Source organism: Phocoena phocoena, chromosome 4 (assembly GCF_963924675.1).
Source record: "Phocoena phocoena chromosome 4, mPhoPho1.1, whole genome shotgun sequence".
In the NCBI taxonomy this organism is placed as follows: Eukaryota; Metazoa; Chordata; class Mammalia; order Artiodactyla; family Phocoenidae; genus Phocoena; species Phocoena phocoena.
In genome coordinates, this window is record NC_089222.1 from 136,244,366 (window position 1) to 136,268,639 (window position 24,274).

Consider the following 24,274-nt stretch of genomic DNA (forward strand, 5'->3'; position numbering starts at 1 on the left):
TTAACATAATGCCCTCAAAATCCATACATCTTGTCACTAACGGCACTATTTCAATCTTTTTTAATAGCTGAATAATATTCCTTTGTGTGTGTGTGTATATATATGTATGTATGTGTGTGTATATATATATACACACATATACATATACCACGTTTTCTTTATCCATTCATCTATTGATGGACACTTAGTTAGTTTCCATATCTTGGCTATTGTAAATAGTGCTGCAATGAACACGGGGGTGCATGTATCTTTTTGAGTTAGTGTTTTCATTTTCTTTGGATAAATACCCAGGAATGGAATTGCTGAATCAAATGGTAGGTCTATTTTTAATTTTTTGAGGAACTTCTATACTGTTTTCCACAGTGGCTGCACCAATTTACAGTCCCACCAACAGTGCGTGAGGGTTCCCTTCTCTCCACACCATCTGCGACACTTGTTATTTTTTGTCTTCTTGATAATAGCTATTCTGAAACAGGTGATGTCTCACTGTGGTTTTGATTTGCATGTCCCTGATGATGAGTGATGCTGAGCATCTTTTCATGTGCCTGTTGGCCATCCGCATGTCTTTGGAAAAATGTCTGTTCAGATCCTCTGCTCATTTTAAAATCGGATTGTTTGAGGGTTTTTTGCTGTTGAGTTGTACAAGTTCTTTATATGTTTTGGATATTAGCCCCTTATCGGATATATGATTTGAAAATACTTTCTGCCATTCAGTAAATTGCCTTTTCATTTTGGTGATGGTTTCCTTCGCTGTGCAGAAGCTTTTTAGTTTGATGTAGTCCCACTTGTTTATTTTTTCTTTTGTTGCCTTTTCTTTTGGTGTCAAATACAAAAATTGTCACCAAGACTGACGTCAAGGAGCTTTCTGCGTGTGTTTTCTTCTAGGAGTTTTGTGGTTTCAGGTCTTGGATTCAAGTCTTTAATCCATTTTGAATGAATTTTTGTGTATGATGTAACACAGTGGTCCAGTTTCATTCTTTTGTATGTTGCTGTCCAGTTTTCTTAACACTATTTATTGAAGAGACTGTCCTTTCCCCATTGTATATCCTTGCCTCCTCTGTTGTAAGTTAATTGACTATACATGCGTGGGTTTATTTCTGGGCTCTCAGTTCTGTTTCCACTAATCTATGTGTCTGGTTTTATGCCAATACCATATTATTTTGATTACTATAGATTTGTAATGTAGTTTGAAATCAGGAAGCGTGAGCTTCCAGCTTTGGCCTTCGTTCTCAAGATTGCTTTGGTTATTCAAGGTCTTTGGGATTTAATTTTATATTTTGAATACCTTTCATAGCTATCGTGACCAGCTGTAGTAATTAATATGGCTTCTTAAAAGTGCCTTGAACTTTTTGAAATGAGATCTGACAAGCGTACCTTTACAAAAGGAACTTAAATGACTTTGCCACTTCACCAAACACCTGTAGGAAGGCGTAGAAAGTGTTGCCAAAATGGACCCTTTCATGCTGTGTATGAGGAAATGGACAAACAGTGCCAGCCTGTGGGAAGGTTAGAAGTTTCTGGGACTGGTGTCCTCCCCTGGGTTGGCCCTGGGGAAGACAAGAGTAACCAGCACCATTTCTTAACAGGCAGTGGCTTTTTTTCTAGACAATTCTCTGAGATTCAGGCTTTTGTGGAGGGATGATGTGGGCGTTTTTAGACAGGTGGATTCTCCCAACACTCACATATCACACCATACAGGTGATCCCTGCCTTCTACCTGGAAAGTTAATCACAAAGCCTCTGATTTCTGCCATCTTTCAACGTTAAAATGAAAGCATTCTAAAATCCACAATGAGAATTCCCTCAAAAACCTTTAAGATATTTCTGATTAACTGACTAGTTTCAGATTGAACAAAAAATATTATAAAATTCCCAGTGTCCTCCTTCCCTGACCCAGATCTGTACAACTTTCATAAGTTGGCCATCGAAACCAACATGAGTGTCTTTAAGGCACTAGACTTTCATCTTTGTAAATAGATAGTTTCAGACCTTTGGCCTCCTTAAAACTTATGAACATTACAAAGAAAAATAGAGAGGGAGTTTGTTTGTTTTTCAGGAAACTACATGTTTCTAAAGAATTTTGCGAAAGAGCTAGAGAATTCTGAACAAACTGAATCTGAACACGTTTAGAGAAAGTCAGAATTTCTTTTTCATGGTCTGCTCTGCCCAGAATATGGGGTGACCCTACTCTCCCACCCACCACGATGAGAGTCCAGAAATAATTTGTAGATCTTCAGCTGTTATTTTCCTATCATGAGCAACGTGTGTTCAAGTCAGCTGCTGTTCTCACAGAGAGTTGCATTAGTAAAGGCATTACCGTTTGGGTCCCAATTGTGTTTGGTACCCGGTTATTGCAGTGACAAGGACAAGAAGACAATGCCCTCTTTGGGTAGTTTTCCTGTGGGGTCTCCAGGGGGTCATGGGTATGGAGACCAAGGCACTCTAGTCTTTCCAGGTCTTTCCTGGTTTGAAAACTGACAATCCTGGGTAGCAGGAAACCTGAGTCCCAGGCAAATTGGGAAGGTTTAGCCTCCTACCGGGCCTAAAAACTTATTTGTGACATTTTCCACCAGACCCTAATGAGGAATGGGTGTGTTTAAAGGGAAGGTGAGAAGTCGGAAAGTGCATCTCAAGACCACTAGGAGGCGCTAATAACTTCTTGAAGACCTTGCACACCTGACGCCAGAGTCTTTTTGAGAAGGCAGGTTCTAAAAACCATAGTAAGGAGCCAAGATTAAAAAGAGCAAAATGTCATCTTGAGAGGATGATCTGTAACTGTGCCTTGTTAGATTTTTGGCCAGACGTATCCTCAGATCGGTTTTACCCAATTAAAAAATTGGGGGGAATATACAGCCTGCTGAGTCAAGTAGTCAAGCCCCCTGTGTTAGGGGCTTGTCTGCCAGACTCTGTGGCCCCATAGGTGACGTGGAGGAATGGGCAGGCGTCCCCATAATTCAGATCAAAAAGCCTATTGTAATTCACAAGTCCACACAGAGGAGCTGTGGTCTTGGCTTGGCTATTGGTGGGCTCAATACAGAGCTTCTTCAAACGACAACATTGCAAATCCCTGGCAAATGAGGAGAGGCTCATGCAGGAAGTTTCTAGAAATAGGCTAAGTGCTGCCTACTTCAGGGTTCACCCTTCTGTGTGACTGATGTGTGGTTGATCCACTGAATCGTCTTAGGAAAAGGTTTAGGATTCCCATATGGAATCATTAGCTATATTAGTTTTCTATTGCTGTTGTAACAAATTACCACACACTTGGTGGCTTAAACCTGCTCAGATTTATTATTTGACAGTTCCATTGGTCAGAAGTTTGACACAGGTCTCACTGGGCTAAAACTAAGGCAAGAGTGGTCCTCCATTTCTTTCTGGAGGCTCTAGGGGAGATCCATGTCGTTGCCTTTTCCAGCTTCTACAGGGCACCTACATTCCTTGGCTTGGGGCCCCCTTTTCTCCGTCTGCAAAGCCAGCAACATTCATCTCTCTGACCGTTGTTCTCTAGTCAAATCTTCTCTGACCACAGCTGGGAAAGGTCCTCACTTTTGAGGATGCCTGTGACCAGACTGGGCCCACCTGACAACCCAGGGTAGCCTCCCTATCTCAAATCCATAACCTCCATCACATCTGCAAAGTCCTTTTTTGCCATTAAGGTAACATATTCACGGGTTCTGAGTATTAGGATGTGGGCCTCTGAGGGGCCATTATTCTGCCTATTGCACTGGCAAATAGACTCTGAACTTGTTCTTTCACATTCTGTCATTGTCACCCCAGGCCACGGCTAGAATGAGTTGAGGTCAAGCATGGACCTACTTGGAAAGTTAATTGGTGGCTATTTTCCTGGCGGCTTCTGAGATCGCCCATCGGTCCTTAACCAGTGCCTTCTCGGACTCTGAAATGAGAAGGGCGAGTCCTAAAAGTCCTTTTTCTACAGCAGGCAGTGGTCTTGCTCTGTACTCAGCACTCCGCTGTTTTTATTGAAAGCTGTTTATGGCCAAGATTAGGCATTTGGTTCTACCTGCCTTAAAAATCCCAGAGCCGAACTCTTTTGGCCACATGACAAGGAACAGGCTACGTGGGCTGTGATGGACTGATTAGAGTGTTTTTGACAGGATCTTTCAAGGAGTACCTTGACGCTGCCTGCCCTGCTGGAAGAAGAAGTGGGCTGTCTGCACAGCTTTGCTGGACTCCCCAGTTCTCACAGGGGGATGCCAGCCCTGCATGGCTGTGTGTGTCCGGGAAGGGGGTGCTCTGTTGCTAACCTGGCAGGAAGACTGTTTGCCTCCAAGTGCGGGGCTAGGGGAGGCAAGACAAGCCCACTGTCGTCTTGACCTCTAGCACAGGTTTCCTAGGGAGGGAACAGAATATGTAGCACCCAGCCAGAGGCTCCCTCCACGCCCCCAGCCCACTTGGCTACCAAAGTTGTCCCCCAGGACTGTGAAATGTCCCAAGCACTGTTCGTCCTTTGCACTTTTCACTTGCTTCTGCTGTGTGTTTTATTATCATGGATTCCTGCAAGTCGCCTCCAAGTCACCTTACTGAAAGGAGGTGGGGTAAAACAAACAAGCAGACTACCCAGCCAGTGCCCTTTGTGCTGAGGAGGGGCCCTGCTGGAGCTGGAGCCTCTCCATTTGGACATGGGCCAGGGTCCAGAGTGGGATGAAGAGGACAGCCTCTAGATGATTCCTGGGCTCAAATCCGACTGTGAGACCTTCTCACCTGCATAATGAGATAATAATGGTACCTACATCTAATAGGGTTGCTCTCAGGATTCATTGAGTTAATAAAAGCAGAGTGTTTAGAACTACGGCTTGCAAAGAGCAAAGGCTATGTAAGTGTTAGTTGCTATTATCATCATTTCATAAAATAGCCATTTTATTTGTAAGAGGCAGATCTGAAATCTGTGAGCTTCTTAAGGCCTTAGGTAAGCTATTTTGAGAAGATGAATCTACTTATGTGTCTTCTCTTTTAGAATGAGAGGTGGGAGCTGAATTCCAAGCTGATACTTACTAATCACACTGATCTTTCCAGCCCCAAGTTCCCCAGAGGAGGTGTACACTCAAGTCTGCCAGGTTTTCTCCCAGCCGATGACCTAGGGGATACCTGGAAGGTTTTCCTATTTGACTGGGACAGAAGTTCTTGCTGTTCTTTTTGACCCGAAGGGTGATATGGAGGATCAAACAGAAATCATGGTCTTTGTTGAGATCAAATTAAGGATTTAAGGATGAGCAGGTCATGGTTTCTGGCCCACTAGTGCGGTGCCCTTTGGTCCGGAGTGTCTGTTGCACCCGGAGACGGACTATTCTGGGGTGGGTTTGCCGCCTGAATTGCTCCACCAATTTGTAAAAGTTTTTCATTATTTTATTTCTCAGATCTCAGTGATACTCTGCCCTCTTCCCTCTCTTTGTGCATCTCATGGTTATGATTGTTAATCTTAAGAAAGCGCTATGCAAATATACGTATATCCGCATTACAGTTTTTAAAATCTCAGCTCTTTATTGCCGATACTCAAATAAGGTAGGTAATCTGATAAGGAAAAAAAAAACCAGAAACAAACCCCAAATCAAGCAAGAATACCGAAAAGAATTCAAGGTTTGCATCCTCTAACTTAAGAGGAAGGGGAAGGCACTTAGTCGGTCTTTCCTTTTGCTGGTGTCCAGTCTCTCAGGGCCCCCTCAGTTTTCTGAACCAAGCGCCACTAGAGGGAAACAGGAAGTTGACACATATTAATACGTGAAAGTGTGGAAAGGTGAGTCTCAGCCTCCCCATGTGGATGTGTTCTGATTTCATTTCAGTTTGCTTATTTTCTTTCTTACCTAGAGCTTCAGAGGCTGAACCTAACAGTGTAGAATCGATCTTGACTGAAATACTAAACGATTCTTCCAGTGGCTGTGGTTTAACATGGGCTGGTACTCAGCCTCCAGAGTATCCACAAGGGAGGACAGTTTCTTTATTTATCTGTTAATTTAATTTAAATTAGTTTTTATTTTTATTTATTTTTAAAATGTTTAATTGAGGTATACTTTACATACGTTATATTAGCTTTAGGTATACAACATAAAGATTCAATATTTGTGTATATTTTGAAAAGATCATCTCAAGAAAGTGGAGCTAACATCCCTTACCACACATACTTAGGACATTTTCTTCTTTCTTGTGGTGAGAACTTTGAAGATCTACTCTCTTAGCAACTTTCAAGTATAAAATACACTTTTATTAACTATAGTCACCATGCTGTACCTTACCTCCCCAGGACTTATTTATTTATAAATGGAAGTTTGTACCTTTTGACCCCCTTCACCCAATTCACCTCCCCCCGCCCCGCTGGCAACCACCCATCTGTTCTCTGTAACTCTGAGCTTTGTTTTGTTTTAGATTCCACATATAAATGAGATCATATGGTATTTGTCTTTTTCTGTCCTCAAATACCCTCAGAGTCTATCCATCTTGTCACTAAGGGCAGGATTTCAATTTTTTACTAGCTTAACTGTATTCCATTGTGTATATATATACACCACATTTTCATTATCTATTCATCCATCCGTAGACACTTGGTTGTTTCCATATCTTGGTCATTATTGATAATGCTGCCGTGAACATGGGGGTGCATATATCTTTTCCAGTTAGTGTTTTTGGGTCTGTCACCCCCAGAGCTGGGCAATTCTGGGCTACAGTTGCTACCTGAACTGTACCACCGATTTTAACTGCTTCTCTTTCCTGAAGGTGGCCTGACAGCCGGGAGGGGAGATGCCGTTCCCGTATTAGCTGGCTCTGTGCAGTTTGGGGAGTTTGCCAGGCTTGTCTTAAGTTCCCGCCTCCTCTCCTCGCCCCAGAAGGCCTCAGCCTCTGTTCATCTGTTCTCCCTCCCGGGGAGCTGAGAGTCTCAACTCCTCAGCATTCAAGAGATCAACTACCCAATGTGATCAATTGGTTATGTTCATCTGTGCTGTTGGTCTTCTGATGAAGGAGGAACAAAGCCCCACTTCTAGCTTGCTAGGAGGTCGTTACTAATGTTTTTGACCCTCACAAAAAATAAAGCTGTCATCTGGGTGGACCAGCCGTCCCACCTTGCCTGAGACTTACAGGGGGGGATGAGGGATTTCCGACTTTAAAAATCACGGTCTCAGGCAAACCGGGTCACCCAGCAATTGTCCTTTTGGGTGGGTGAAGAAAGCAGCCCCAGGACAGGCAGGCTGGGGAGGGGATGGGGCTGATAAGGCTGGGCTTGCTGATATCATCCTCAGGGGTGAGGCGTGGTTTCTCTGTGTTTAAAGGAACTCCCCGTGACAAGGAGCTTCTTAGAACTTTTGAGAACAGTGACCATTGGCTCCACAAGGTGAGTTTTCCTGGCGTGACTTCCGTGGGCCTGACTGTGCTCCGTGACGCTGCCAGGGGAGCTGGAGGAAAATGAATGTGTCATGGGCACTGCCGGGGAAACGACAGTTCATCACCGGCTCTACAGAGGCTGATGCGGTCCTCCCTGAAGGGATGGAACCAACAGAAAATAATTAGGAGACAGTTTGGTACTAAACCAGGCAGAGCCGACTGTATTGTCAGTGAACTTCAGAAAAAGCAAAGAGAAATGCCGACCAGAGAGTCATAGAAAAGGATGCAGAGCTGGAAAAAGTCACTGACCTGACCTGAGCAGGAGTGAGGTGGTAGCAGGTGGATAAGGGGGATTTCAGGAAGGTGACGTGGGATATTTAAGGACAGCACTTAAGGGGAGTAACTAACTGGCTTGACAGGCCAGCACCTATTAGATGGTGGAGAGGAGGGGAGTGGGAGGGGGGTAAGGCAGAGGAGGGAAGGAGGGAGTCAGAAAGGAAGGGAAGGGAGAGGCAGGTGGGGGGAGGGAGGAAGGAGGGAGGGTGTAACAATGCTTCCGCATGTCAGGCATCGGTTCTGTGTGTTTTCTCTTAACGTCTAATTCATTCTCACCCAACATGGAGGGGCAGGTAAAATTAACCTTATGGTGTAAATGAGCAAAGGGCTGTGCTGGAAGGTTAGGTACTCTGCCCTGGCCACACTGCTTGATGGCAATGTAGTTGGAATTTGCACTTAAGCAGTATTCCAGCAGAATGAGCTAAGGACAGTGGCATCCGGGTTAACCTTATCCAGGATACAGGGAAAGATCGGAGGGGCTAGGAAGCCCAGGCAGAGAGAGCCGGCAGGAGGCTGCTGCAGGAATCTGGGTGGGAGGCTCGGAGACCCGGGCAAGAAGGATTTCAAAGGAGGAAGGCTGTGCTGGGTTCTGAGTGAAGTTCAGGAAAAGAGTGAGAGATCTGGTTTTCATCGTGAGGACGTGGAAAGAAGCTGGGGCCATTAACTGGATCCAGTTTACAAGAACTCGAGTGATCTTTTGTTCACCTAATCCAGTTTGGGTTTTGGGGGCAGGTTATTCATTAGTCTCTCTGTGCCTCAGTGTTCTCCTCTGTAAAATGGAAGTTGAAATAGGACATCTTACTCTCCAATGGAGTTGGAGAGGATTGACTCTGATCCCGTCCATAAATAGTTTGGAAGGGTACTTGAAATCAGAGTTGGTCTTCAAGAGGTGTTAGTTTTTAAAAATCACCTTCAAAATTGCTGATTTGGGAGGACATTTTCTTCGAAAGCATTCTTATTGGATAAGGAAGAGATGGGATGGCTTGTTTCTCCCCCAGTTAGTTAGCATAGCCTTTCTCCATGTGGATCTGCAATTCCAGCGTGTTGAACGCCAAGTCCTGATGGAAGAGTGGTTGCTTTCTTCTCTCATTACACGGAACCCACTCTCCCCCAGGTGATCACAGACAAAAGACAGAGGCCTTTGGTGTCACTTCTTGAAAAGTAAGCAGTTTCCCTGGGCTTGTCAACCCTGCCATCGGTCAGGTGCACCCAGTTCTCCTGATGCCCTTTCCTCTGGACTTTTCCCCAAGAGGTCTGTGTAACTCCCAGACACGAATGCCAGGCCAGGGCCCTCCTATTTTGCCTCCTGGCTAAAGATCTGTTTGCTTTTGCAATTAAGAAAAAGACTTCAGTTGTTAATTTTCACTTGGAATAGATATAGGAGGTGTTAGGTTTTTTGGGGAAAAAGAATCAGTGCTCCTTTAAGGCCTATACGGTTTGGCATGAAAATCACACTAATTAAGCCTTGTTAAAAAGTACCCTAAGTCCCATAATTGTCTGTTCTGGGGCTCTCAGATTTGGAAGAGTAATGATGATGATGGAATAGCTGCCTTTATTGGGTGCCCAGGAGACTCAAGCATATCACACAGAGATCTTGCAAGGCATAGGGATTTTTATCCCTATTTTTTAAATGGAGAAACTGAGGCTCAGGGAGAACAAATGAATTGCCCGAGGCCACTCGATTAGTAAGTAGTGGGGCCCAAGTTCACACTGGCTCTCCCTGGCCCCCATTCCCCTGGACCATGTTGTCTCCAAGAGACCTCATATTGCTCAAAATGGAAACTTCAATGTGTCTGGCAAATGGAAAGAATTATACGTTTTTTTCAACTTACAGATTATTCAAAATCAGGAAGTCTCTGGGGCTTCCCTGGTGGCGCAGTAGTTAAGAGTCCGCCTGCAGATGCAGGGGACACGGGTTCGTGCCCTGGTCCGGGAAGATCCCACATGCCGCGGAGCGGCTGGGCCCGTGAGCCATGGCCGCTGAGCCTGCGCGTCCGGAGCCTGTGCTCCGCAACGGGAGAGGCCACAACAGTGAGAGACCTGCGAACCGCAAAAAAAAAAAATCAGGAAGTGTCTGACTGATTTAAATACTGCATTTTAAGTCAAACCGCTAGTCCAGAAGGCTTGGGGGAGACTTTGCTGCCCGTGACTTGGGCCCTTTGGGCTCTCTCAACCATCCCCCCCTCCCTCTCTCCTCTCCTCTCCTTCTCCATCTCCATCCCCCTCTCCTCCCCTCCCCTGCCTCCGCCTCTTCCCCTCCCCCTCCCTCCTGCCCACCTTCTGTTCTTTTCCCTCCAGTTGGATGCCACTCTCCTTGGGTGATCTCTTAGTAGTGAGAAGTTGTGAGCTTCTAAAAGGGAAAAGTTCATGGACATTGGCCCAGCAAAGAAAGAGAAGAGAGGCCCAGGGATGCACTTTCTGAAGTGGACCAGGCTCCAGGCGCATGGGAGCAATGGGATTCAGGCCCTTGGTCATTCTTGGAGTGTTTACTGTGTGCCAGGAACTCCTCCAGGGCCGGCAGGAGCCGCCCGGATGAAGGAAGATGGGTCCCGGGCTCCAGACCCGTGTCGAGGGTTAGGGACATCCTGGCTCTCCTGCCTGCTTCCACATGGGAGCAAGAAAAGACCCAGGAAGAGTGTCCCCCACCTGTCCCACAGGCCTGGTCGCTGGGTTGGGACAATTTCCCTGGTCCTGACCTGCTCCAAATGGCAGGCGGACATGGTGGGTGCAGGCTGGGGGGTACGTGCGCGGACACTGCACCCACATTTCTCTTTACAAGCACTAGCTACTTCAGTGCCCTGAGCTCATGGTGGTCCCCCTCCCGTCCTCCTGGGGTTGAGTTTAGAGCACACACATTCCACGAGAGGTGCTCATGCAACCCTGACGTCATCTGTAAAGAGGTGTGTGCATGGGAAGGACAGCATCTGTGGACCGGGGGTGCTGACTGCCCAGCTTGGAGGCCGGATCTTTGTGGTTGGCCATGCTGGGCAGGTTCGATCGCCAGGCCCCAAAGCACGCGAGGCTGTCGTGCTTTCTGCAAAGGACCCAGGAGGAATTCAGGGAAATGTGTAGGTGGGGCTCGGAGGGCGGGAGTCGGTCCCACCTGGTTGGCTGCAGCTGTTTCTCTCTGGCTGTGCTGTGTCCCGCCTTCAGCCGGACCAGCTGCCAACAGAGGAGCATTCTGGCCGGCCCTTTGGACCACATTGTTCTTCCTGGGGGAGGACTGATTCTGGTGGCTGCCCGTGGCCTCCCACGTCAAACTGTCTTCTGACTCTGGCCTCCTCAGATCAGCTACTGATTTTATTCAGCCTCAAGTCCCTCCAGATCATTGGAAACACACGGCCCACTATTACTCACCAGTTTTCGCCGGGTCCCTGGGAAGGAGCCAGCCAAATTAGCTGTTTGCCCCCAGATCCCTCCTGCTTTTCTGCAGGGACAGGAACACTCCCCCACACACAGGATGGACATCCTACCTCCTTGGTTGAAAGCCAGTTCTCAGAAAGGGGACAATTAGAATATTTCCAATTTATTGCCTCTTCCTTTTTCTTCCCTCCATCCGCAAATCACTTTTTCATGACATTTACATAGAGTAGGGACAAATGCTTCCTTCTCAGAATGTGTTTACCGTTTAGGCCCTCATGGAATTTTCTAGAGAGAAGGTAGGGACCAGAAAGAAGGTGGGGAATCAGGTGGTGGGTGCATGACCTGTTCTGGTGGGAAGGTCAGGGAGAGGTGCTAGGGAGCCACCAGGAATATCTTGAGGGGGTCATCACCCCTTCGTCAGGTCTGGCGGGGGGGTGGGGGTGGGCGGGTCCCTCAAAGGGAGTGGCGAGTGGGAGTCATTTTAGTGGAAGATGTAGTGGGTGGTCTCCTTCCATGTAACTACAGACCAGCCCTGTATAGGTCGTCTGGCGGAAACCAAAAGCACTGAGAGGAAATTTTAAAAAAATGCTGCCCACAGATTCTAAATGGAGTGAGCGTGCAAAGAGTAGGTGGGAGAGGCTCTGATCTGAAGAGGATCTGCTGACCTTTGTAGCGACATTTGGACCTTTACACCTCAGGCTGTGAGGGGGGGACCCAGCAGAATTACCAACGTTCTTGAACGCCGCTGCTGGGCTCAGTGGCGAACGGAATTTCTCAGAACTTTCTCAGAACGTGTCAGAGGCACCAGTGTTTTTCTTTTGAGAATGACCGTCGTCGTAGGCGCTCAACAAAGTTGCATCTGAAAGGCAGACCTCCAAATCCAGGTTATCCAAGTGCCTGAGTCTTCACTGGAAACAAAAGACACTCTGATCTCTTAAACTGCCTAATTTGATTTTAATCAGAAATGTATACATACAAAATTTCCCCGTAAGTTGAGAGCGCTGCTGAGAAATCTTAGCCCAGAGTGTAGTTAGCCTGAGAGAATTATCAGCATCAGAAAATAAAACTGCATACGATAAAACGTCCTGATTATGGCAACGGTGTCGGGTATTCACCCCTAATGTCTTATGTGTTTACCCCATCATCTTGTCTGGTGACGACTGTGACCAGAGCGATGCTCTCCCATTGTTGCCCAGTAATGGGCAGTGGAGATGGTATATCCTTGTCTTTCGCTGGCACATCCCAGCACTGAAGCACATTAAAGTAATACAATCAGGTAGCGAGGCGTCCTAGTCACTCCCACCATGTTCCCATAACCCCCACGTGTACAACGGGCTGAGACAGAAAAGAAATTTATTTTAGAGCAATTTCAGATGAGGCAACGCTGGTTCTGTAAATCCTGTTTTATGGGCAGTCGTAGCAGCGGGCTAATTCTAAACTACCCAACAGCCTTTAGTCCAGCAGCTGCGCTGGCTTGGAACAATTCCGTTTGAAGGCCACACGAAATGGACAATCACGGCTTTTATCACGAGCTTCTGGGCTGTGGGCGCTATGGCCGTGCAGACCGTTGTCCCACCTTCCTGGCACCCGTGTTAAGTGCCAGTTGCAGTTCTGGGAAGGAGCCTGTTTAGAAAGCTAAGTTTTGACGGAGTGGATGACACAGGCCATCGGTATATTTTAAAATATGAATTGCTCCTACCCCCTTTTGATTTCTCCTAAAGAAGTAGCTGCCAGGATTCAGGAAAAGGCGAGAGCAATTTCCAGGGAAAACACTGGCTTGAGTTTGAGACCGTGAAAGAGACAGAGTGAGGCAGAGAGACCCGTGCAGAGTCATTATTCTCCAGATGCTGCTGTCCCAGGCACAGGGTTCTTGGTCAAGGTGAGTTTCATCAAGAAGCCCGGTGAAGAACGCCTGGGCTCAGCGGGGATCTTGCTGCATTCAGAATGAGTTATGACAGGATTTCCAAGGTCAGAGACACAGGCAGAAGGAGAAGAACAGTTGCCCCACTCTGAAGAACTTATCTCAGACTTTGCTGAGCTTAGTGTAACTACTATAAAAATAAGAGGTTTAAAAGCTGCAGAACAAGTCAGGACTGGCCAAAATATGTGCCTTTGTGTCCCAGCGCTTTCATCCCCCCTTGGCCCCCTTCTTTGGCATGACTCTGCCCAAACCTACAGTGGTTAAGAAGGCACCATGATTTAGGGGGGATCCCCAGCGGCAAGCCGCTGGGACTTTTATGTAACTCAGCTCTGCGCTGTTTCTTTTTCCAGGACAGAGCCGAGGACGAGACGGGGTAGCCTTCAAAATGGCCATAAGGCCATGGGACCAGTTGGCCAGGGGGCCGCCTGCAGGGCAGTTGTTATGACTACTTGGATGCTTGGGTCCTAGCTATGCACCTCCCCCACCCCTCAAGCTCCAGCAACTTCAGACTCCAGCTGGGGGAATTCTCAGCCCTTCCCTCTACTAGGGGGGAAGGGAGAGCTGGAGGGGTTGGAGGGGGTGAAGCAAGTACCCAGAGCTTAGGGGTCTCTGAAGTCACTTATCTGAATCTGTTGGTACCCCTTCAGGTGTATTAAGTTCACCCTTTATCTTTACACTTATGCAGCTGTATTTATCAGCTAGGAGGTCTTGCAAGTCTTCTTATCAACAGATCATCCAACTGGGGGGTTTGAACCGTTCTGTCCTATGCATTGATCATAACACTGGGCCAGCCTTCCCTCTTGTCCAAGGTGGGGCTGAGACCACTGACCACAAGCATCACATCACTTTGGGGGAGCTTGTTAAAAATTCAGATCCCTGGACCCCATGCAAGACCCACTGAATCTGACTCTGTATTTTTAAAATTAATATTTCTGCTTCTTTTTTGTATTAAAATATAACATGCAGCAAAGGAAACAAACCTTAACTAAGACTTAGTCAATTTAGTATACCCACCATGTAGCCACCACACAGCTCAAGCTATAGAATGTTGCCACCACCCAGAAGCCTCCCTCTCAGCCTTTCCAGACAATACCTAGCTTCCAAAGGCAACTGCTCTTCTGATTCCCATCACATAGAGAAGTTTGCCTGTGTTTGAACTTCACCTGCGTTGAATTATGCAGGACTCTTTTGAGTCTGGTTTCTTTCCCTCCACATTATATATGTGAGATTCATCCACATTGTGGCTTGTAGTAATAGCTAACTTTTTCCACTGTGGCGTCTTGTCCTACCATATGAATGTGCTATCATTTATTCATTCATTCTATTCTTCATGGTGTCTGAGTTGTTTTCAGGTTTTGGTTATTACACTAAAGCTGCTAAGAACATTCATATAAATGCTTTTTGTGCTCCTAAGTACTCATTTCTGTTGGGAATGGAATAGCTGTGTCATAGCATAAATGCTTATTTATCTTGGGTAGATAATTGCCAAACAGTTTTCCAGAGTAGTTGTAGCAGTTTGCACTCTCACTGGCAATGGATGGGAATTCAGTTGCTCTGCATTCCTGTCCGCACTTGATATTGTCCGATCTTTTCACTTTAGCCATTCTGGTAGGTGTGTAGTGGAATCTATTTGTGGTTGTAATGTGCATTACCCTACTGGCTAGTGACGCTAAGAGTGTTTTCATGTGCTTAATGGCCATTTGGATTTTGGCTCTTGTGAAGAGGCTGATCAAGTCTTTTTAACATTGGGTCTGGGGTCTCTTATACTCTTCTTTTATAGGGACATCTTGTTATTAACAACCTCTCAGGGTGACTTCGGAACCTAATGCCAGAGAACCATCTCTGAAGTTCTCTTTAAGTTGTCCAGTTTTCTTAAGGCATCATTTTCCTTTCTTCAATTCCCAAACCACAGCTCACTTTCTGCCTTGTGTCCTTCTGTTATTCAGGTTATAGATTCACTGCTTTCCTCTCAACTTTCCTTGAACTGCATGTGGCAGAAATGGACTTCCTGGGTTGAATATGGCTGTGTTTCTGTCATCGCAGTCTGGCTGAGTCTCCTGGTCTTTCTGTCAGCATTTTGTTATCACTGTAACCTTGCCAGAGACGCATGGGGTAGAGAAAGATGGGAAGAAAAAGAAGAGTGTGGGAACTCCCCCAGGAGGATGAAGCCCCACGGTTCCCCTCTCTCCTCCAACGCCCGCCTTTCTCCTCTGCCAGGAGCCCACAGGAAGGAGGATGTCTGTTCAGTAATTTTCTGTGCCTGTGTCTCAGGGATGTGTGTGTGGATGTGACCTGCTTAGGTCATCAGGGAGGCACTGTTTCCTATCCTTCTGCCCTCAATGTCTACTGTGCAACAATCTATCTAAGTACAAATGCTCCCCAACGGATGAAGGGACCTAAAAATTTTTACCGTGTCCCGGGGGTCTAAGAACTTGTATAATCCAGCCTTCATTCTAGAGATGAAAATAGTAGAGAATACTGGGGATGGTGTCTCCGTGGGAGAACCTGCTGGTCTGTTTTTACGCCTGGAAAGAGAGGTGTGTTCCTTCTAAAGAGCATCAAGAGATGGAGGGAGGGAAAGAGCATGTTTTCCTTTTTTGCCTTTAGTAGCAAAGGGGGTTCCCTCTTGCCACTCTTTGCCTCTGTGTACTGCTATTCAGAGGCCCAGCGTGGCAGGAAGTGGTGAGGTGTGGGAAGGAGAACAGAAAATGCTCAGCGAGTGCATGTGTGTCCTCCCTTCCCCTCCCCGGCTCCCGCTTGGGGGCTGGTGGAGGGGGCCTCAGAAGGCTATTTACAGTATCATCACCATTAACGAAAATTCATCATGATTTTGTGTGCGTGCGTAGCAGAGTCTGGCATTTATAACTGTGAGACTGGCTCTGATAAGGATTTCTTTTTCCATTTGTAGGCTGGTTGTGATGGTGAGAGTATTGGAAATTGCCCATTTTCTCAGCGTATCTTTATGATTCTCTGGCTAAAGGGCGTTATATTTAATGTGACAACGGTGGACTTGAAAAGGTACGACAGGGTTTCTGCAGTATTGAAATAACTGTACCTAATTCCCTATACACACACACACACACACACACACACAGAGACAGACACACACACAGAGACAGACACACACACACTTCTAGGACCCATGGGCGATATTGCAGGCACATCCACCCCAGGTCAGGACCCTGGATTGAAGTGGGAGTAGTGTGGGCCACACAGTAATTACAGAACGGGATCAGACGTAATCCAAAAGGAGTGGGGGTTGAGGGTGCGCCATGAAGAGCCTGCTCTGCCAGTTACCGGTCGGCTGTGAACCTCTCAAAAGCCTGTCCGAGGGCTTCCCTGGTGGCGCAGTGGTTAAGAGTCCACCTGCCGATGCAGGGGACGCGGGTTCGTGCCCCGGTCCGGGAAGATCCCACGTGCCGCGGAGCGGCTGGGCCCGTGAGCCATGGCCGCTGAGCCTGCGCGTCCGGAGCCTGTGCTCCGCAACGGGAGAGACCACAACAGTGAGAGGCCCGCGTACCGCAAACAAACAAACAAAAAACACCAGCCTGTCCGAGCACCACTCCTGGCTGATAACACTGGGGAGAGTTAACGTTTCACCTCTGTCTCCAGATAAAGGGCCACACTTTCCTCACCAGTAGGACAGTTTGTAAACCCACAATCGCCTTTGAAATTCTCAAGGGTGGTTTCTCTTAAACCGGGGAGGACACAGTTCAGCCTTGGAAATGATCCAAACAGTGGAGCTACCGACGCTGCCCTTCCCTCCCACCCAGGAAACCCGCGGACCTGCAGAACCTGGCTCCCGGCACCAACCCGCCTTTCATGACTTTTGATGGTGAGGTCAAGACGGACGTGAATAAGATCGAGGAGTTCCTAGAGGAGAAGTTAGCCCCCCCAAGGTGGGCCTCACCAAAACCCGTGTTCACCACTCGCTTGTCACTTCTCCCCGTTCACAGACAATTCCGTGTGTTGGTTTTCTCTGGCCATGGTACCTACTTCCCGAGTTGTACCTGTGATGTGCCACAGAAAGCACAGCGAGATTAGAAACGCTGAGCTTAGGTGGCTCGGATTTCTTTGCTCCACACCTGCAGTTTGGCGAATAGGGGTTGACGGCAGGAAGTGGGGAGGAAGTAGCCTGATGTCACGTGGGTGGGTCGCTTCTGCTAGAAGGTAAGGAGCGGGTGTTAGCACGCAACATCACAGCGGGCTGGACCTGGAAGGGAACATTCTAGTCCATTACCTCTATTTCAGGAGGGAGGGAACTAGACCAGTAAGGCCAGGTGGGGCCCCGCATTCCAAGGTGAGAACAGTCCGTCCAGTGCTTTTCCCCTGGACGGCGTTGCTCTCAACTTTGAAGATGGAAAGATTAGGCAAACATTCAAGGGGCAGTTTTCATGTTTATATCCACTCAGAGAATGTCACTTCCTCCCCCTGCCTCACATCGTATTCTCCTAACTCAAACGTGGCTGATCTGTGATACTCTCATTTTGAATTTTTCAAGGTACCCTAAGCTGGGGACCCAACACGCTGAATCTAACTCTGCTGGAAATGATGTGTTTGCCAAGTTCTCGGCATTTATCAAAAACACCAAGAAGGATGCAAACGAGAGTGAGTCCCTCCCATCTTCCTGCTTTCTGCTTTCTACTTGGACCTCCGCTCCACCTCTAGTGTGGCTTCTTATAAGATGTTGGGAATTCTGACTCGTTTCACAGTGGGGAGGGACCTGTACGTAGAAATGAGGAAAAAGTACCTCTGACCTTGACATGTGGGTTTCAAGAGATTGAGTGCTTCTTCTAGAGGTGGGGAGCCCAGAAAACCACATGTTTAGGGGAAAATAATCACCACCAGGGATTCCTTGCCGCACCATGGGACTCAGTATGAATGAAGCTTCTACTGGTGCTTACTTCATTATGTGATTTCCATAGAGATTTTTGAAGAAATGAATGAGTTCTAGAAGTAGCAGTGTTGTGTAGATGACAGAGTTACTTTCCAGGCAGAAGTGAGTCCTTTATTCAGATCTCGTAAATCCACTTCTCTCTCTCCCAAGTCTCCAATGTCACCGGCCATGTCTCGGGAAGGAAGGGACAAACTCCTTCTTCGGTATCTAGAGAGAGGTGACCCTAACTCCCATGGCTCACGTTAGTCATTTTTTGCCCTTCTGTTTTAGTTTACGAAAGGAACCTCTTAAAGGCCCTGAAGAAGCTGGATAATTATCTAAATAGTCCTCTGCCTGATGAAATAGATGCTTACAGCACCGAGGAAGTTACTGTTTCTGGAAGGAAGTTCCTGGATGGGGATGAACTCACGCTAGCCGACTGTAACCTCTTACCCAAGCTCCACATTATTAAGGTTTGTCCTTCCTCTTACCTCAGGTGCTGAATACATGAATGGGGCTTTGTTTCATTTTGTTTTCACTTGTGTTTTTGCCAGACATCGAAACGATCTAAAATGCGGACTCCTGAATTTAAAAATCTAGCTTGTTTCTGTTTGAGGCAGGCAAGCCCCAAGTTTCAGATCTGTGGATGACATTCTGAGGTGGTCCTCAGAGGTTCTCAAGAAGCATCTGAGAACAAGGCTCCCATCCTTCCATCCTCACTGCTTCTCTTTTCGAGTCTCACCCCCAGAGCCTAAAGAAAAGCTATGTGAAAGCAACTTGAGGGAATACATTGATTATACCTGGTGTTTCATGCTCCAGGCTTGGAGATGGTGTGTGGAATCTGCTAGTATTAAAATGTGAACTTGGGGAATTCCCTGGCTGTCCAGTGGTTAGAACTTGGTGCCCTCACTGCGGTGGCCCAGGTTCAGTCCCTGGTTGGGGAACTAAGATCCTGCAAGCCAAGTGGCCAAAACAAAAGAAACAAATAAACAAACAAAACAGAACAAAACAAAAAAACCCTGAGCCAACCTGGAAAATAAAAAAAGTGAATTCAGTCAATTGTTGGTGATGGGCAGGGTAAGTCTAGCCCTGTCTAGGGACAAGAGGGGGTTGGTTCCTATCACCGACCCCTACAGCTGGGGAGCATCTGACAACTCCTTGGCTGGACCTCTGCCAGGTTTGGCATCCTGTCTTCCCAGGTGGTTGACTTGGACTTGTGACAAGTCCACACTTGGACTCCTTAGTTATGGCTGCTCTCAGAAGTGCCCCAGCCTGTCTATCACTTACAGGTGTTAGTTGTTATTATCATTATCACTGTTGCTACGTCCTTGGTCCTCAGTAGCCTCAGATTCCCCAGGAAGAAACTCAACCCCTGTTCTGGGGCATCTTTATTATTCAAATCCTACCAGCTCCAGAGCTAGGTCCTTGGTATAAGGATAGGGCAGATGGGAGAGAAGACACAGGGAAATACCAGCCAAGGACCCTGTGTTCTAATAACACATTTAATTAGCACTTAGAAATTTACAAATTAGGTTCACACAGTCTGTGGCATTGATGTCCTGGGGGCTACTAGCCACCCCTGGTTACTGCAAGTCATTCCCTTGCCTTTCTCTTCCTTCCCTACTCCATCCCAGTCCTTGCTACATTTTTCTTCTTTCTTCTGTCTTCCTTGTTGCACCCAGAGGGTACCAACTTGAAATTCCAGCCTTGAAGACACAGTTGATCCTGTAAGTGAATGTTCGTTTCCATAGCTGTGCCAGTCCTCTGACACTTAAAATTAGCGAAAGCATCTCAACCTCTCAAACCTGCTACATTGGGGATATTCTAAATTGGACATCTGGGAGCCATTTTCCAACAAGTTATTTATGTAGTTGTGTTTGGTTTAGTCCCTTTACTGAATGTATTCTAATCATTGCTATGACCAGTGCGACATGACAGAAGCACATGGAGGTTAGGGAAGGCAAGAGAAATACACACACACACACACACACACAATTGCCACTTATTTAGCCCCTATAAGAAAAGAGAGTTTAAAATGTCAGTAGAGGGGGTAAACTTCAGAGTAAAATAAAGCAGTCCATGGCTCCAATATAAGACCTAACTGCAAAATCTTCAAAGCCAGTTAGCACTCAAAATACCAAGAAGCTTAGTAATCTTCCAGGATGGAGCATTTCTGAAAGGAAATGAGAATCAGTGTAAAGGAATTTATGGTAAAAAGATGAGAGAATAGAGGAATTTATCATATATTCCCTTCCTGAAACCCAGCAAAAACATTATGAAGGACTAAAGCATTATCTCCACCTTTTATAAAACTAGACTTGGAAACTTCAGCCAGTGTGAGGGGTCACAGAGCCTAGGCATGCTTCTCTAGATCCTCAGCAAGGTTCAGATGTCTCTAAAAGTAAATATTACAGCCCTGAAATGCCCAACCCAGACTTCTTTGTTTGAGGACAGGGCATGGAGTGGGCCACGAGAGAGGCAGGACCATCCCTACAGAGCTGAGATCTCTGTGGAGGCAGAGTTGAAGGCGGAACTGTTCAGAGGCGCCATCTGTATGCTCACCACCGTCCTCTAATGCAAAGGTACAGGGAGGGGAGGTGAAGGGGAGGAGAGAAGACAAGTGGCATTCTGCTTTGTGACTGCTGAGAGGAGAAAAGAAACAAGCTCTGAACGAGTCAAAAGAGAGACTGTAAATTATTTGAGCTCCACCTTTAGCCGTGGTGACTGCTTCCTAATCTGTGAACCTCAGAGTGGAGGATGCACTAACCTTGACTTTGACCCTGACTCTAGCCCTAACCCTAATGTGTCCCTGGGACAGAGTATAGAGCAGTGTTTGATGAGCGGGTATTTGAGGGTAAAATCCATATTGGTCTACCTGCTGCCCTGCCTCACTCCCTTTGCCCACCACACTGTTTTTAAACAAATGGTAGGTCCAATAGATCCGCCCATTAAAAGATGGTTAATAACCAGAAAGAATCCAAGTGGGATTTCTATGTGGACAGAGACGATCCAAAAGGAGGGGGGAAAGGTTAAAGAAAGAACAAAAGAGGAAAAGGCAGATGAGAAACACGTATCTGATAAAGATTGCTCCAGTAAACCAAAGAATTTTTCAGACAGATACTTCTCTGTGGCCTCAAAAAAGTGAAGGAGAACCTTTGGTGAAAACGCTCAAAGACAAGTCACAAGATACCAAAAAATATAATGTCACAAGGAAGATGAGAATTAAGCTGGTAGAACTAAAAAGCACCCTTAAAGAAAATAATTTCAGAAACAAAAGTGATGTTAGAAGTAGCAAGAAGTGGAAAAAGACATTGCAGAAATTCATCAGACATTGGAGGATGGGACTGAGAAAATTATCCCAAATCAGATGGAGAAGAAGCACGAGGTAAAGGGTAATTAGCAAGACCCCATAATCAGAAAAAAGAGAACAGGAAAGAAAAAAGAGAGAAAAAGAAGGCTCAAAGTTAAATTATTTTGAACTAAAAGATGACCTGAACCTTTAGTTTAACATGTCATGATTAGAAAAATATTGCCCAGAACAAATCAACACACTATCACATATTTGGTAAATTACTGAAATTTGAGGATAAAAAAGAACCCTTTGGGGTGTCTAGATGATGATGATGATGATAATGGTGTTGATGGTAATAATAATAATAGTAGTAATAACAGTAATAAAAGATAAAGCCACCTACACAAGGAGGGAATTCAGACTAGCCTCATATGTCTCTAGGACCACATTAAAACCCAGGAAACAGTGGTTTAATAGTTAAAGGATTAGAAGAAAGGATGTGTGATGTAAGAATTTTATATCCTTGTAAATTGTTGTTTTTACCTAGACTTCTGGTCTCAATGAAATAAGCACTCCTGAGCCATTTTTAAAAATAAAATTGCTATATGATGAAATAATAAAAAATGATAATAAAATAAGAATCCAGGAACAGAGAAGGTGTGTGGTATAGAAGGATTAATGCTAAACATAGAACCTATTTAAGTCTAAAACCAGAACTAAGTCTAAACAGCAGTGGGAATTCTAGCTACTGGCAAGAAACAGAATACAGTAAACTTGAATGTTTTACACCATTGGAAGGAGGGTAAGGGAGCAGAAAAGAAAAGAAGTAGGTATACTAATTTCCTCATTTGTCATTATCAGGAGTAAGTAGAGATCACCTAAAGTTGATAAATCAAGAAATCAAGAATTCTTATTATTTAAAGTTATATAAGAAACCACTGGAAGAGTTAAAACAGACCATAAACCTTCCAAACCACCAGGAAGGGAAACACATACACACACATGAACACAAAAATATTCACAGAAAGTTGGAAAACAAAGTATTACATTCATGAGATATAATACAAATACAAGCTTACGTCTACGAAAGGCATATAGATGACAAACTTACTCAGAAATGCTAAAATAAAAGGAGGGGCAAAGCTAAGCCAGGCAAATGCAAACAAAAGGAAAGCAGAATTCTTGACATCAACATCAGTAAGTTTGAATTCAAGCAAAAGATGTTAATTTAGGAGGCTCTCTGAAAGTTCTGTGGTCTTGTTTTATTGCATCAATAACTCCTGGCCTCCGAAATCTGAGAAATAAGTCCCAAAGATCTTCTAATTGGTGATCCATTCCATGCTCACGCCATCCAAATGTCCCAGGAGCCAATACAATGGAAAGGAACAAAGCAGAACGGGCCGTTGTAACCCTGGGTCCTTGTTATGGGATGAATCATGTCCCCCCAAATTTATATGTTCAAGTCCTAACTCCCAGTACCTCAGAACGTGACCTTATTTGGAAATAAGGTCTTTGCAGATGTTATTAGTTAGGGTGGGTAGGATGGGCCCCCTAACCCAACATGACTGGTGTCCTTATAAAAGGGAATTTGGACACAGACACACCAGCACAGGGAAAACGCCATGTGAAGATTGGAGCTGTGCTCCCACAAGCCAGAACCTGGGGAAGGGACCTGGAACAGGTCCTTCCCCAGAGCCTTCAGAGGGAGCCTGGCTCTCCTGACACCTTGATCTTGGACTTCTGGCCTCCAGGACTGTGAGAGAAGAAATTTCTGTTGTTCCAAGCCACCCAAGCTTGTAGTGCTTTGTTAAGGCAACTCCAGGAAACTCATACTCTCTCCAACGGTATACACCCTCCTTTGTGATGAATTCCCCAACGGTACCCTTCCAGCGAGAGGAAACATCTCACATCACTGTGTTTTCACGATGTTCATTCTCAGCTACCCTGTCCGTACATCCACTATTTCCACAAGAATAAGAATAAGGACTTTTTGCACACGGTAGACCCACAGTGAAATGATCCTGTCAGGGGCAGAATGATAGGAATCCACAGGAGTAACATACACAGGTATTTGGGATTTCAGGAGGTGAGGCTCGGCAAATAGGAAAAAGATAGGGCACTTCACAGTGATCCTGGCACAATCTAAACTGAAGATCCAACATGAACCTCAGGCACCAAATAACACAGCAGCAGAACACAGGGAGAGAAAACTTCCAGCAACACAAAGAGAAATCCACTGGAGTACGGAGCAGATTCATGCCAGTGCATCACAAGGATTGTCTGTGATAAATTGGTGGGCACGGTTGTGTAGAGCCTCTGTTTTGAGTCCCACGCTCAGTATGCCCCGTGCAAACTCAAAATGCAACTCAGAGCAGCCCAAATGGCTATAGGATGACATGGCAACTTGAGAAGCAGAATATATTACACGCATCAAAAGGATGGATTGTCTGATCTATCTGCCTATGTTAGTGGGTTGTCCCTTTCTGACTATTTCCTCTTCATTTTCAGATCGTGGCCAAGAGATACAGAGATTTTGAATTTCCTTCTGAAATGACTGGCATCTGGAGATACTTGAACAATGCGTATGCTAGGGATGAGTTCACAAACACGTGTCCAGCCAACCAGGAGATAGAACACGCATATTCGGATGTTGCAAAAAGAATGAAGTGAAGTCGGGGTGTTTTCTGTCTCATCTCAGTCGTATGAGCTAGACTATGAAAAGAGTGTGCCCTTTGTGTTTCCCTCCCAATAACCATCCTTTGCAAAACAATGCCCATATTTTAACAGTGCACAGGCCATAGCGTGATCCACTCAACACCAAATGATACATAGTCTTGTAATTTGTCAACTCGTGTATCTGAATAATACCAGTATCTGTTGTTATACACACCGATTATCCAGTTTATATTCATTTATGTCTTTAACATTCTGGGACCTGCAACACATGCCCTAAATATCTGTAATCCACAATATTTAGGGTGTGTGTTTTGCAGTTTAAGTTTCAAAGCAAACAAGGTTCGGTTCAATTCCGCCTTTATTTAAAAAATTGTATCTGTCTCTGATAGTTTTTAATCATGCATAGCCTATTTTTTTCTGCTCTAAAATAGTAGTTTAATTTTTTTCAGAACGAAAACTTTGTAATTACAAATTACACGCTTATT

The 24,274-nt window shown here is 45.8% G+C and overlaps 1 protein-coding gene across 1 annotated transcript in view; it reads left to right on the top strand.

The window, feature by feature from the left end:
• CLIC6 (chloride intracellular channel 6) overlaps nt 1-23,783 on the top strand; it is a 41,047-nt gene extending 17,264 nt beyond the window's left edge. The window contains exons 3-7 of the mRNA XM_065875913.1: nt 15,854-15,963; nt 16,719-16,844; nt 17,447-17,553; nt 18,113-18,294; nt 23,622-23,783. Of these exons, the coding sequence (XP_065731985.1) occupies nt 15,854-15,963; nt 16,719-16,844; nt 17,447-17,553; nt 18,113-18,294; nt 23,622-23,783 (687 nt within the window). The remainder of the gene's footprint in view (nt 1-15,853; nt 15,964-16,718; nt 16,845-17,446; nt 17,554-18,112; nt 18,295-23,621) is intronic.
• The last annotated feature ends 491 nt before the right edge of the window (nt 23,784-24,274 follow it).